This window comes from Mustela nivalis, assembly GCF_964662115.1.
Source record: "Mustela nivalis genome assembly, chromosome: 7".
Classification (NCBI taxonomy): domain Eukaryota; kingdom Metazoa; phylum Chordata; class Mammalia; order Carnivora; family Mustelidae; genus Mustela; species Mustela nivalis.
Window position 1 is genome coordinate 78,539,802 of NC_139026.1, and position 15,376 is coordinate 78,555,177.

At 35.1% G+C, this 15,376-nt stretch overlaps 1 protein-coding gene across 5 annotated transcripts in view; it reads left to right on the plus strand.

The window, feature by feature from the left end:
• The window catches only part of REDIC1 (regulator of DNA class I crossover intermediates 1), a 144,284-nt gene that overhangs the window by 92,445 nt on the left and 36,463 nt on the right, over window positions 1–15,376 (plus strand). For 2 of the 5 annotated variants that reach the window (XM_082740722.1, XM_082740724.1), the window contains 2 exons: window positions 9,116–9,198; window positions 14,279–14,396. In XM_082740722.1, coding sequence (XP_082596848.1) covers window positions 9,116–9,198; window positions 14,279–14,396 — 201 coding nt within the window. Of the gene's footprint in view, window positions 1–9,115; window positions 9,199–14,278; window positions 14,846–15,376 lie in introns of those variants that run through there. The other 3 variants (XR_014314197.1, XR_014314198.1, XM_082740723.1) reach the window with 2 other exon arrangements.

Here is a 15,376-nt window from a genome sequence, read left to right on the forward strand (position 1 = left end):
TGATAGGGATTGCATTAAATGTGTAGATTGCTTTAGGTAGCATAGACATTTTCACAGTATTTGTTCTTCCAATCTATGAGCATGGAGCGTTTTTCCATTTCTTTGTGTCTTTCTCAATTTTTTTCATGAGTACGTTATAGTTTTCTGAGTACAGATTCTTTGCCTTTTTGGTTAGGTTTATTCCTAGGTGTCTTATGGTTTTGGGAGCAATTGTAAATGGGATCGACTCTTTAATTTCTCTTTCTTCAGTTTTGCTGTTGGTGCATAGAAATGCAACTGATTTCTGTGCATTGATTTTATATCCTGACACTTTACTCAATTCTGTATGAGGTCTAGCAGTTTTGAAGTGTGGAGTCTTTTGGGTTTTCCACATAAAGTGTCATATCATCTGCAAAGAGTGAGTTTGACTTCTTCTTTGCCTATTCACATGCCTTTTTATATCTTTTTGATCTCTGATTGCTGAGGCTAGGACTTCTAGTACTTTGTTGAATAGCAGTGGTGATAGTGGACATCCCTGCCGTGTCCCTGACCCTAGCGGAAAAGCTCTCAGTTTTTCTCCATTGAGAATGATACTTGCTATGGGTTTTTTGTAGATGGCTTTGCTGATATTGAGATTTGTACCCTCTATCCATACACTTTGAAGAATTTTGATCAAGAAGAGATGCTGTACTTTGTCAGATGCTTTTTCAGCATCTATTGGGGGTATCATGTGGTTCATGTTCTTTCTTTCACTAATGTATTGTATCACATTGAGTGATTTGCAGATGTTGAACCAACTTGCAGCCCAGAAATAAATCCCACTTGGTCATGGTGAACAATCCTTTTAATGTACTGTTGGATCCTATTGATTAGTATTTTGGTGAGAATGTTTGCATCCATGTTCAACAAGGATATTGGTTTGTAATTCTTTTTGGTAGGGTCTTTGTCTGGTTTTGGGATCAAGGTAATGCTGGCCTCATTAAATAAGTTTAGAAGTTTTCCTTCCATTTCTGTTTTTTGGAACAGTTTCAGGAGAATATGTATCCTCCTTTAAATGCTTGGTAGAATCCCCTGGGAAGCCATCTGGCCCTGGGTTCTTGTTTGTTGGGATATTTTTGATGACTGCTTCAATCTCCTTACTGGTTATGGGTCTGTTTAGGTTTTCTATTTCTTCTTGGTTCAGTTTGGTAGTTTATATGTCTCTAGGAATGCAGCTGTTTCTTCCAGATTGTCAAATTTGCTAGTGTATAGTTGCTCATAATATGTTCTTATAATTGTTTATATTTCTTTGGTGTTGGTTATCATCTCTCCTTTTTCACTCATGATTTTATTAATTTGGGTCCTTCCTTTTTTCTTTTTGGTAAGTCTGGCCAGGGGTTTATAGATCTTACTAATTCTTTCAAAGAACCAGCTTCTAGTTTTGTTGATCTGCTCTACTGTTCTTTTGGTTTCCATTTCATTGATTTCTGCTCTGATCTTTATGACTTCTCTTCTCCTGCTCAGTTTAGGCTTTTTTTGCTGTTCTTTCTCTAGCTTCTTTAGGTGTAGGGTTAGGTTGTGTACTTGAGATCTTTCTTGTTTCTTGAGAAAAGCTGTATCACTATATATTTTCTTCTCAGGACTGCCTTTGCTGTGTCCCAAAGATTTTGAATAGTTGTGTTTTCATTTTCATTTATTTCCATAGTTTTTCTTCAGTTCTTCTTTACTTTACTCATTGACCCATTCTTTCTTTAGTAGGATGCTCTTTACCTTCTATGTATTTGAGTTCTTTCCAGCTTTCCTTTTGTGATTGAGTTCTACCTTCAGAGCATTATGGTCTGAAAATATGAAGGGAATGATCCCAATCTTTTGGTATCAGTTGAGACCTGATTTGTGACCAAGGATGTGCTCTATTCTGGAGAATGTTCCATGTGCACTAAAGAAGAATGTGTATTCTGTTGCTTTGGTATGGAATGTTCTGAATATATCTGTGATGTCCATCTGGTCCAGTGTGTCATTTAAAGCCTTTATTTCCTTGTTGATCTTTTGCTTGGGTGGTCTGTCCATTTCAGTGAGAGGGGTGTTAAAGTCCCCTATCATTACTGTATTATTGTTGATGTGTTTCTTTTATTTTGTTATTAATTGGTTTATATAATTGGCTGCTCCCATGTTAGGGGCATCGATATTTAAAATTGTTAGATCTTCCTGTTGAACAGACCTTTCAAGTGTGATATAGTGTCCTTCCTCCTCTCTTATCATAGTCTTTGCCTTAAAATCTAATTTATCTGATATAAGGATTGCCACCCCAGCTTTCTTTTGATGTCCAGTAGCTTGATAAATTGTTTTCCATCACCTCACTTTAAATCTGGAGGTGTCTTTTGTGTCTTGGAGACAGAATATCGATGGGTCTTGTTTTTTTATCCTTTCTGATACCCTCTTTCTTTAGATTGGGGCATTTAGCCCATTTACATTCAGGGTAACTATTGAAAGATATGAATTTAGTGCCATTGTATTGCCTGTAAGGTGACTGGGATGGTAAATTGTCTCTCTTCCTTTTTGGTCTACTACTTTTAGGCTCTCTCTTTGCTTAGAGGACCCCTTTCAATATTTTCTGTAGGGCTGGTTTTGTGTTTGCAAATTCTTTTAATTTTTGTTTGTCCTGAAGCTTTTTATCTCTCTCATTTTCAGTGCCAGCCTAGCTGGATATAGTATTCTTGGCTGCATATTTTTCTTGTTTAGTGCTCTGAATATATCATGCCAGTTCTTTTTGGCCTGCTGGTGTCTGTGATAAGTCTTCTGCTAATCTAATATTTCTACCATTGTATGTTACAGACTTCTTGTCCTATGCTGCTTTCAGGATTTTCTCTTTGTCACTAACACTTGTTTGTTTTACTATTAGATGATGGGGTGTGGACCTATTTTTTATTGATTCTGAGGGGAGTTCTCTGTGCCTTCTGGATTTTGATGCTTGTTCCCTTTGCCATATTAGGGAAATTATCAACTATAATTTGCTCCAATATACCTTCTGCTCCTCTCTCTCTCTCCCTCTTCTGGGATCCCAATTATTCTAATACTTTTTCATCTTATGGTATCACTTACCTCTCGAATTCTCCCCTTGTGGTCCAGTAGTTGTTTGTGTCTTTTTCCTCAACTTCTTTATTCTCTTTCAGTTGGTGTTCTATATCACTAATTCTCTCTTCTGCCTCATTTATCTTAGCAGTAAGAGCCTCCATTTTTGATTGCACCTCATTAATAGCTTTTTTGTTTCAAATTGTTTAGATTTTAGTTCTTTTCTTTATCCAGAAAGGGATTTTATTTCTCCAGAAAGGGATTCTCTAATATCTTCCATGCCTTTTTTGAGCCCAGCCAGCACCTTGATAATTGCCATTCTGAACTCTACTTCTGACCTATTGCTAATGTCCGTATTGGGTAGGTCCCTAGCTATCGGTACTGCCTCTTGTTCTTTTTTTTTTGTGGTGAGTTATTCTGCCTTGTCATTTTATTCAGGTACAGATATATGTAGGAGTGAATAATATATTGAAAGGGTGGCAAAGACCCCAGAAAAATATACACTAACCAAATCAGAAGAGACCCCAAAACCGGGGGAGAAGAAAGGGGGAAAAATATATATATATACGTGTGTGTGTGTGTGTGTGTGTATGTGTATGTATGTATATTTGGTTAGTGTATATTTTTTATACACATACATATACGCACATACATATATATTAGACAGACATACATAATAGAACAGAGCCACCCGCTTGATTTTGGGTGTATTCTGGTCTCTTCGAAGAAGCTACTTCCCAAAATTTTAAAGAAAGGAAAATTTGTATGTAAACAAAAATAAGGATAAACACAATGAAGGGATGGAATATGAATGTAAAGATGAACATTTTAAAAAGATTCTAAAAAAGGAATTGATAAGTTGGTTGGAAAAAGGAGGAAAACAAAAGAGAACGTGATCAGACTGGAGACTAGATTTAGGGTATATTTTGATCTCTTAGAAGAAATTGTGTCCCAAAATTTAAAGGAAAAAGCCGATGTGTATACAAAATACAAGGTTAAATACAATGAAGGGATAAAATATGACTATAACAATGAAAAATTTAAAAGTTTTTTTAAAAAAGGTATTAAGATGAAATAGTTAAACGTTAAGAGAGGAAAGAGGAAAAATTTTAAAATAGCATAAAAAAATTTTAAAAATTTTAACTTTGTAAGACTAGAGGATTATGGGTAAGATGCCATGAATTCTATGCATTGTTTTCCCCTAGCTCTGGAGTTCTGGAGTTCTGTAGTTCTCATTGATCAGTGATCTTGGTCTTGGCTGGATGTTCTTGCTGATCTTCTGGGGGAGGGGCCTGTTGCAGAGATTCTCAAATGTCTGCCTGAGGCGGAATTGTACCACTTTTGCCAGGCTAAGTAATATGCTTGGGTTTGTGCTCAGGTTCCCTGAACACTTTTCGTTGAGCTTTGGAGAATGGCAGTGAAAGCGGCGGCCTCCCAATCTCCTGCTGAGAGGAGCTGAGAGGTCAGGGCTTTACTCCTCAGTGTGGCTTCAGAGAAAAGCATTCAGTCACTCCTGTCTCCCTGGTCTCTGGCTGCACTCCGTGCTCACCTGGCCTGTGACTGAGCATTTCTATCTCTGGTGCATGTCCCTGTTTGGAGTCTCCAAACGCAGCAGGTTCCTGCAGCACTCTTGTGCTGCTCCTCCCTGAGGAGGAAGGTGAGTCTCCCTGGATCTGCCACTTGTGGGATCCCTGCTTAAAGCGCATTGGCCCGACTGTGCCTTGGATCATGGCTTAAGGTAACCCTGAGCTGAGAGCTCAGTCCTCGGCTCCATCTCTGTAGCTGGGTTCCTTGCTCTGATACCTGCTGTGCCATACTCAAACACCCCCAATCTTTCTGTGACCCTGTGGGTCCTGAGACAACGCAGACTTCTAACTAAAAGTTCTGATTTTGTGCTCCTTTGCTCCACCACTTGCCAGGAGCTGGCCCTTCCCCACACGGTCTGTCTTCCCATTAGTTCGGATTCACTTCTCTGCATGTCCTACCTTGCAGAAAGTGGTCAATTTTCTGTTGCTAGAATTGCTGCTCCTCTTCTCTTCTATCTCCTGTTGACTTTGTAGGTGTTTGGAATGATTTGATAACTATCTAGCTGAACTCCTGGGACCTAATGCTGTTTCAGTCTGTTATTCCTCTGCCAGTTTGCTCGAGATAGCCTGTAGTACCACATCTTATTTATACATCCTCTGGCAGTGATTATTTAGGTTGTTTGGCTATTTTAATATGATAAATAGTGCTTCTTTGGCAATTCTTGGTATTTCTCTTGGCACACACACATAAAAATTTGCTCTATGATGCAGCTCTAGGAGCAGAATTGACTAATTCATATGATTTGAATATTTTTACTTCTTCCAGGTAATGCAAAATTACTTTCCAAAGTCATGCCATTTTAAATTTTCACTATCAAGAGGTAGAAGTTTTAGTTGTTATATATTCTAACTCCAGGTCAGCTTTTATCAATGTTGGCAAACTGAAATCTCACTATGATTTTAATTTATATTTCCCTAATTATTAATTTGGTAGATTGACCATCCATGTTTCATCTGTGAAATGCCTTTCACATCTGTTGCCCATATTTCTTTTAAGAAGTTTGGCTTTTCTTATGGGATGTGTCTTTTATATATCTCTATGTGTCTGTCCTATATATTTTTATAGATCCTAGGTGTTAATTGGTTGTAGGCCTATGTGTAGCAAATACTCAATATTTGAGTGTTCTTTTTATTCTATGCTGTCTTATGGACAAATATTTCTGACCATTTTTACATAAAATGATCCTTCTGGATATCTAATCCAGTAGGAAACCTAGAAATTTTTATGGATCTTTTTCTTTTAGAATTAGTTTAATTTTTTGAATATGTAACACATTGGTTTGATTTCTGTCCCTATCTTTGCTGCTCTATTTTCTTCTGCATCTTATGAATAGCTGTTTTTTTGTTGATTTAGTTTATCATTTCAGCTTTTCTTTTTCCGCCCCAAAATAAAGCCTAAAAATATATAAGTTCACATAGTGTATGAATCTTAGTTCTTACCTTTCTCACTCCAAATGTAATATTGGATATTTTACTTAATATAGGATATTTTATAAATTAATTAAACAGATTAATCGAACATCCTGTAGTGTTTGCCATGTTAATGTTAGACATTCTGTCATCTTTTATTTATGACAGTGTAGTAATCCATTATGTGGATGGATTATAGTTCATTCAGTCAGTGCCCTGTTGATGGACATTTGGGTTGTTTCCAGTATTCTGTTCTTACAAATAATGTTGCTTAATTGTGGAAGTGCATTTTTATGGTAATTTCTAGGAGTAGGATTACTGAATATGAGGGGAGATACATTGTCTTCTTTTTTTCTTAGTTTCTTTTTTTAAAGGCTCCATGCCCAGTGGAAAGCCCAACACGGGCCCTGAACACAAAATCAAGATCTGAGCTGAGATCAAGAGTCAGATGCTCAATCGACTGAGCCACCCAGGCACTCAATATACATTGTTTTTTTTTTTTTTTTTTTTTATAGGTATTGCCAAATTCCCTGTCCTACCATTTGGCAATCCTATCAGAAATCCTCCTTTTATTCTGCAGACTCACCAACAGGAGTTGTGGTCTAAGTTAGAAATTTTTTTTGTGAATCTTGCAATGATAGATGGATGTTTGAGTTTTTACTGCTCTTTCTATGAGTTAAATTGAGCTTCTTTAAAAAAATGTTCAGTGGCTATATTTGCATTTCTTTTTCTGTGAACTCTCTCTCCATGTCTTTAAGGATTTTTTGTTATAAGATTCCTTTATGTATTTGAGGCAGGGGGTGGGCAAAGAAAGAGGGAGGAAGAAACCCAAGCAGATTCTGCACTGTACAGAGGCCAGTGTGGGGCTCAATCCCACGACCCTGAAATCACAACCCAAGCCAAAATCAAGTCAGACACCCAACCAACTGTGCCACCCAGGGACCCTATGTTTTGAGCATTGGGCATTTTTCTTATAGTTAAGAAGAGCTCTTTATATATTGAAGAGATTTAGGCTTTTGTGATCTATCACAAATATTTTCTCCTAGTTTATTATTATTTTTTGCATTGTTTTTACTTTGCTTATGGTGTTTTCTGCTTTTGCAAAAACATTTTGCATAACATTTTGTTATGTAGTAAATTTTATCAATCTCTTCCTTTATACTTTTGGATTTAATTAGACTCTACAATCCCAGATTATAAATGAATTCACTTATATTTTTTTTTAGTATTAGCATAATTTTATATCTTTACACTTAGGTCTTTAATCCATTTGGAGTTTATCTTGAATTAATGTGTGAGATATATATCTATTCAGGTTTTTATTTATTTATTTTTTTAAATTGGGAACCAATAAACCTCAGTGCTAATCTTAAGAGTATCTATTCAGGTTTTTAAAATGTATCTTTTCCCTAAGTACTTCTGATACCACCTTTTTTATATAGTGACTTTCTATATATACTGAGATCTGTTTGGGGACTTTCTGTACTTTTCATTTCTCTTATCTTCATGTGCTAATATCATACTATTTTTATTGTGAGAATTTTATAGTATGTTTAATTTCTAGAAGAGTCACACTTCCCTTTACATTTTTTTAAAAAAAGTTTTTCTGGCTATTTTTAAATTATTTTTTCATATATATTTTAAAATCAACTTGTTTAACTCCAGAGAAATGTTTTAGTTTTTATTAGGAATGTATTTATTAATGTAGTATGTGCTGTCTAATGATATAAATTAGGCTATCTAAGAACAAGGGATGGTTCTTCAATTAATTCAGCCTAATTTTATATTTGTAATACTTGTTTAAACCATGTTTCAGCACTTGAAAGTTTTTCTTTATATTCTGCATGTGTCTTGTTAGATTTATCTATAGGTACTTTTGTTGTTTTGTTGCTGCTTTAATGTGAATATGTATTCCATGTTTTTACTTAATTAAGATTCTAGATTTTGAGCTTAGGGCACTTGTATGTTGATTATTTTATTGAGAATTTTTTAAGGAAATGACTTTGAGGAGAATGAGTAATTTGGGGAAGACTAATTTTTGGCATCTGTAAAAATGATTATTAATTTTTCTTCATAGATTTTTTTTATTTTAGCAAAAAAACCCCACATAACATAAAATTCACCTTCTCAGCAGTTTTCAAGTATATAATACATCTCTGCTCCCCTTCCCCCATAGCCGTGACAACCACCATTTAACTTTGTTGTTATGAGTTTGAATATTTTAGATGCATAAATCGAATTATGCAATATTTGTCTTTTTGTGACTGGCTTATTTCACTTAGCATAATATCTTCAAAGTTCATTCATGTAACAGTATAGGATAGGATTTCCTTCTCTTTTAATGCTGAATCATATTCCCCTGTAAGTATATATCACTTTTCTGTATCCATTTGTATGGAGACATCTAGGTTGCTTCCACCTTTTGGCTTTTGTGAATAACAACTGCAGTGAACATGAATGTACAAATATCTCTTAAAGATCCTGTTTTTAATTCTTTTGGATATATACCCAGAAATGGGATTGCTGGATCATATGTTACTTCTGGTTTTAACTTTCTGAGGAACTTTTGTACTGTTTTCCAGAGCAGCTGCATCATTTTACAGTTCCACTAATAGTGCACAAGGGTTTTATTTTCTCTACATCCTTGACGACACTTATTATTTTCTGGGTTTTAAAATTTTTATAGGTTGGCCTTTCTAATGGGTGTGAGGTGTGATATCTCACAGTGTTAGAGATCTTTTAAAATAGTGAATCTAACTAATGGATTTTGTGATATGGACTATCCTAGCATTTTTATAATACATCCTACCAATTTATGATGTATTATACTTTTGTTTGTTATTCTATTTTACTATATGCTGTTTTAATTTGAAATATGAAATTTAAGTGTTTATATAAGATTTTTACATTGGTGATGTGAGATTTGTCTTTAGAGTATGTGTGTAGGTATGTGTGTGTGCAGTTTTTCTGATATTTCAGTATTAATATTATATACCAGATTCACAAAAAATTTTAAAGTTGTATACATGTAGAGCATTTTTTGTAGAGCATTAACAAATAAAATTCTTCATCAATAAAACCTTTATTTTCAGATCATGATTCTTCACAGAGTAGTCAGTCTGCCAGTTACTCTCCAAGGCCAACAGATAGTTGCTTCAGTTCTAGTTCAGAGATGGTAAGTTCCTTTTTTTTTTTGCTTATTAATTTATGCTCTGCTTATTTGGAATTACTTGTATTTCTCACAGTTTTCCTTTATATTTTGAGAAAAATAATTGTCAGTAAGTGGGGAAAATAAATGTAAAGAAAAAATTTAAAAATATTTAAAATGTAAGAAACTTATAAACAGAAATGTGTAATTGAAATGTTAGTATCATTCATTAACATTTATTAAAATGATATGTTCATTGTTACTTATAAAAGCTACCCTTATCAAGATGTATATGTGTATATGTTGAAGTTGTATACTTTTTAAAATTTCCAGTCACAATAATTGAAAACCTGAAGCAGCTAAGAATATTTAGAAAAAGTCTGAAGCCTTATATGAAGAAAACTATAAAAAGTTGAGTAATGTAATCTAAACAATTGGAGTGACATGTTATGTCCTGAGTAGGAGAGCTGCATTCTCATAAACCACATGTTTCAGTGGAATTCTTCTTCATTGAATCTTCCATCTTTTTTCTTTTTCTTTTTCTTTTTCTTTTTCTTTTTTGTCTCTGGCTCACCATCCAAACTGCTCTTGCACAGGAAAAAACCTGTGACGTCTATGTTGCCAAATTCATTGGTCACTCTATAGTTTTTATGAGAACTAATAATACTGGAAAAAGTTATTTATTTTCTTTTTTTTTGAAATATTTTCTTCTTTTTGCTTTTGTGATAGCACTTTATCTCGGTTTCCTTCATACCTCTTTGAATTCAGCTTTATGCCTTTGCTGACTCTCTTCTACCCTTCCCCCTATATAAATGTTATAATGTTTAGGGTTTGCTATAGGACTCTTTCTTCTCTTAGATTACACTCTAAACTCTAGGTGATTTTTTTTTTTTAAGTTTTTGTTTATTTATTTGACAGAGAGAGAACGCTAGCAAGAGAGAGAAAATGAGGAGGAGGGTGAGAGAGGGAGAAGCAGGCTTCCCGCTGAGCAGGGAGCTTAGTGTGGGGCTTGATCCCAGGACCCTGTGATCCTGACATGAGCTGAAGGCAAATGCTGAACAACTGAGCCACACAGGTGTCCTTCTAGGTGATGTCCTATATCCCATTGACATATGCTATCTTGACTCAAGACTGTTCTCAACTTTATCATTTTAGCCCGGATCCTTATTGATATGTCTCAGCTGATAGATCTTCTTGGATATTTCACAAAAATCTCCTTTTTTTCATATATTAAACTCCCTGGTCTTTGCTCCAGATCAGTGTTTCTGGTAATTCCTGTATGAGTAGATACCTTTTCATCCACTCAGTTATTCGTGCCAGAAATTTAGTTAACTTTGCCATTTCTCCCTGGCTTATCAGTTTTCTTACCCACATTCATTCTGTCTTTTCATCCAATCAGTTTTACTTCCAGAGTAAATTGCATATTCATCTGCTTCTTTCAGTTTCTGCTGTTAGCACACTAAAGTACTGATGTATTGTTCTTGCACTATTGTGGTTATCTCCTGGGAGATATCTCTACTTCGACTTTTGCTCCACTTTCTTTTGTTAGCAGTCAACATGATCTTTTGAAAACCTAAACTGAATCATGTTATTTCTGTGTTCATCTATTCAGTAGATTTATATTTTACCTTGGAATCTTAACTACTTACTTGGCTAAAGCCATGTGTAATCTGGCCTCTGGCTACATCTCCAACTTCTGCTAGTCTCCCTTTAACAGCACAGTCCACATATACTGACTTTTCACTTTGCTTAGCTTACTGGTCTCTTTTCTGTTTCGGGGCCTTTATATATTGTTTCCTCTACCTTACTCTTATTCATCCTTTAAGTCTCAGTTCAAAAATATGACTTCTAAAAGCCACTCTTTGGTTCCTCCTAATTTAGGTCCTTTATGGGGCGCCTGGGTGGTTCAGTTGGTTAAGCATCTGCCTTCAGCTCAGGTCATGATCTCTGGGTCCTGGGATTGAGTCCCACATTGGGCTCCCTGGTCAGAATGGGGTCTACTCCTCTGCCTCTTACCCTGCTGCTGTCTCTCTGTCTCAAATAAATTAAGAAAAAACCCTTTCACAAGTTTCACCGATTTCCTCAACCCACCTCCCCTGTATAGTTAAGAGTCTGTTTTTTGGTTTGTTTCTTTTTTTCTTTGTTCATTTGTTTTGTTTCTTAAATTCCACATATGAGTGAAATCATATGGTATTTGTCTTTTTCTGACTGATTTCTTTCACTTAGCATTATAGTCTCTAGATCCATCCATGTTGTAAATGGCAAGGTTTGATTCTTCTTTTTTTTTTTTTTTAAAGATTTTATTTATTTTTTTGACAGAGAGATCACAAGTAGGCAGAGAGACAAGCAGAGAGAAAGGAGGAAGCAGGCTCCCTGCTGAGCAGAGCGCCCGATGCGGGGCTCAATCCCAGGACCCTGGGATCATGACCTGAGCCATATCAAATTAGATATGCTTTCAGAGTGCCTCATACTTGTTCTTTATAATTCTTTTCTCAATTTGTAATTATATATACATGTATATGATTATTCGGTTACTATCATTTCCACCTATGAGAATGTGTGCTTTAATGGGGCAGCAACCATGTCTGCTTCACTCACGTTGCAGATGCTAAAGGAATATTTTCTTGAATAAATATATTGAGTGTGATCTTTTTTTTTCAATGTGTGCCCAGCCAGTCTCAAGGCTATTTCTTGGGCTTACTTTTTCTATTTTAGTGCCAGTCCACTGAGGTTATATCTCATTTTAGGGTATTTATGTTAACTCTTTTTTATAAAAAAGCTCGAATAATCAGTACTTTAGATAAAATTTTTGTTAAAATATTTTGGTTATTTCAGTAATTAAAAGATAAATTTTTCATGAAGTTGAAATATTCAAGCTAACAAACTGAAATCTACTATTAAAAGTTAATCTACTATTAAAATCGCCTATTAAAAGTTTTAAAACTGACTTTTTAGATAACAGTTGAGATATTTATTCTTTTTAAAAAAATTTTTTCTCTTTCTTTCTTTTTCTTCTTTTTCTTTCTTTCTTTCTTTTTTTTTTTTTTGGAGTAGGCCCAGCACAGGGCTTGAACTCACAACCTTGAGATCAAGACCTGAGCTGAGATCAAGAGTCCGATGCTTAACAGACTGGGCCACCCAGGCACCCTGAGCTATTTGTTCTTACTTAACTTTTCTTTTGTCTGCTTGATTTCCTGTTAGCTTATACTCTTCTTTAATTATACCTTTCATGAGACTGGGCCCATAAAGGATACAATTTAGATGTTTTTTGACCTAATAAGTCAATGAGTGAATAATGTGTTTTTTAAATTCCTTTGTAAAAGGGCAGGGGGATGATGTAGAGACAAAATAGGGTCTGATAAGAGACAAAAATTTATGAGGGACTGGGGCGCCTGGGTGGCTCAGTGGATTAAGCCACTGCTTTCGGCTCAGGTCATGATCTCAGGGTCCTGGGATTGAGCCCCGCATCGGGCTCTCTGCTCAGCAGGGAGCCTGCTTCCCTCTATCTCTCTCTCTGCCTGCCTCTCTGCCTGCTTGTGATCTCTCTCTCTCTGTCAAATAAATAAATAAATAAAAATCTTTAAAAAAAATTTATGAAGGACTGATAAGAGACAAAAATTTTTCTTTTTTAGTTCTTTTGCATTTTTTAAGTTTTTTTTTTTTTTATTTGACAGAGAACGAGCACATGTGCAGGAGTACACAAGCAGGAAGAGCTGTGGAGGAATAGGGAAAAGCAGGCTCCCTACTGAGCAGGGAGTCCTATGTTGGGTTGGGATCATGATCTGACCTGAAGACAGAAACTTAATAGCCTGTATCATCTAGGCACCCCTCTTTAGCATTTTTTTTTTAAAGATTTTATTTATTTATTTGACAGAGAGAGATCACAAGTAGACAGAGAGGCAGGCAGAGAGAGAGAGGGAAGCAGGCTCCCTGCCAAGCAGAGAGCCCAATGCGGGACTCTATCCCAGGACCCTGAGATCATGACCTGAGCCGAAGGCAGCGGCTTAACCCACCGAGCCACCCAGGAACCCCTCTCTTTAGCATTTTTAATACAAGAATTATTATTATTATTGCTATTTTAAAAGTCCGTAAACAACCTGGGGAGTGATAGATTATTATTATTTTTTAAAATTTTAATTCCAGTGTAACTAACATAGTTTTATTAGTTTCAGGTGTGCAATATAGTGATTCAACAATTGTATACATTACTTCAGTGCTCATAATGATAATTATACTCTTAATCCCTTTCACAAGTTTCACCGATTTCCTCAACCCACCTCCCCTGTATAGTTAAGAGTCTGTTTTTTGGTTTGTTTCTTTTTTTCTTTGTTCATTTGTTTTGTTTCTTAAATTCCACATATGAGTGAAATCATATGGTATTTGTCTTTTTCTGACTGATTTCTTTCACTTAGCATTATAGTCTCTAGATCCATCCATGTTGTAAATGGCAAGGTTTGATTCTTCTTTTTTTTTTTTTTTTAAAGATTTTATTTATTTTTTTGACAGAGAGATCACAAGTAGGCAGAGAGACAAGCAGAGAGAAAGGAGGAAGCAGGCTCCCTGCTGAGCAGAGCGCCCGATGCGGGGCTCAATCCCAGGACCCTGGGATCATGACCTGAGCCAAACGAAGGCAGAGGCCTTAACCCACTGAGCTGCCCAGGCGCCCCTTGATTCTTCTTTATGGCTAATATTCCATTATGTATATATGTATATGTATATATCAAATCATCTTTATCCATTCATCTGTCCATGGAGACTTGGACTGCCTCCATAATTTGGCTATTGTAAATAATGCTGCAGTAAACATAAGGGTGCACATAACTTTTTGAATTAGTGTTTTTGTATTCTTTGGTTAAATGCCCAGTAGTGGAACTACTGGATCATATGGTAGTTCTATTTTTAACGTTTTTCGAGGCATCTCCAGAAGTGGATTACTGTTTGAAGACTGACTGGTTGCTGGTATAACACTTTTGAATTGCAACCTGCCAAGTATCTTCTGTATTTTGACATGTTCTAGAGTATGAATTTTGAGAATGCTATGAAGTGATTGAATGATTTTTGTAAATTTAAGCAAAAATTTACGGCAAAATTACTAAATTTCTTTTAGCCATCTGAAGATGAAGATCAAATATTGCAAGAAATGGAAGAGTCAAATAGGAGATCCATCAGAATCAAAGAAACAACTAATAATTTTTATCTAGAAAGGACGCCAAAACTTCCATGTGGTAGGATTATTAAGAACAGTGCCAAAATTCATAAACAAAATGAAAATCTTCACCAGTTCTCAATGAAAAATAATACAGATCAGTTTCTACTGTCTCAGTGTAATTCAGCACACATATTACAAAACAAAACTAGTAGTAACTGCATTCTACATGTTGCAAGGTGTGATGCATGGGTACAAACAGACAGTGAACCTGTAATGGAAGAAAAATTAGATGCTGCCATACAGTGTGATATAATTTCAAAATGTAAATGTAGAAATAATGTGTCTTCTCCTTGTAATATTGAAAAGTGCAGTGAAAATATTAAGGCAGATACCACTGGAGGGCAGGAAATCCTTAAGAACAACTAATATTCTAAAATGTCAGCTTAAAATTTAGCATTTCATTTAATGTTCAGAATTTCATGAACATAACAAGGAATGAGAATATGTAGATAAGCACAAGGTGAAAGTATTTGAAGGATATATTTGTGGCTTATTTTAAAATACTTAAATATTAATGTATACATTTAATTTTACATAGATTTTTAACATCTACATAGATATATCTTCAAGATATGCATAGTATATCTTCAAGTTTTTAGAAAATCATATATATGTAAATTTACTGTTTATAATTCTCATGGTGATTATTATATTATGATATGCTATTTATGGATAAAAGTAAGTTTAATTGCTTCCTTCAGTTTTTTCTTTATTTTAAAATTTAGTGCAGCTACGTCCATTACCAAAAATTTTCTCCAAGATTTTAAGACAGAAAATAATGTTAAATAATAGCAAACATGTTTTATAATCTCATAAGAATTTTGTTAGCTACTTGTATTATGTCTTCTTGTTGCAGGGGCCATGCTAATCTTTGTATTTCCAGTTTTAATATGCTTCCAAAGTTAGCACTATTAGCCACTATATTAAATATTATACCCTTATTTAAAAAACTCTGGCATTTTTAGTTAAAATATATTTTCTATTGTGTTTGGATAA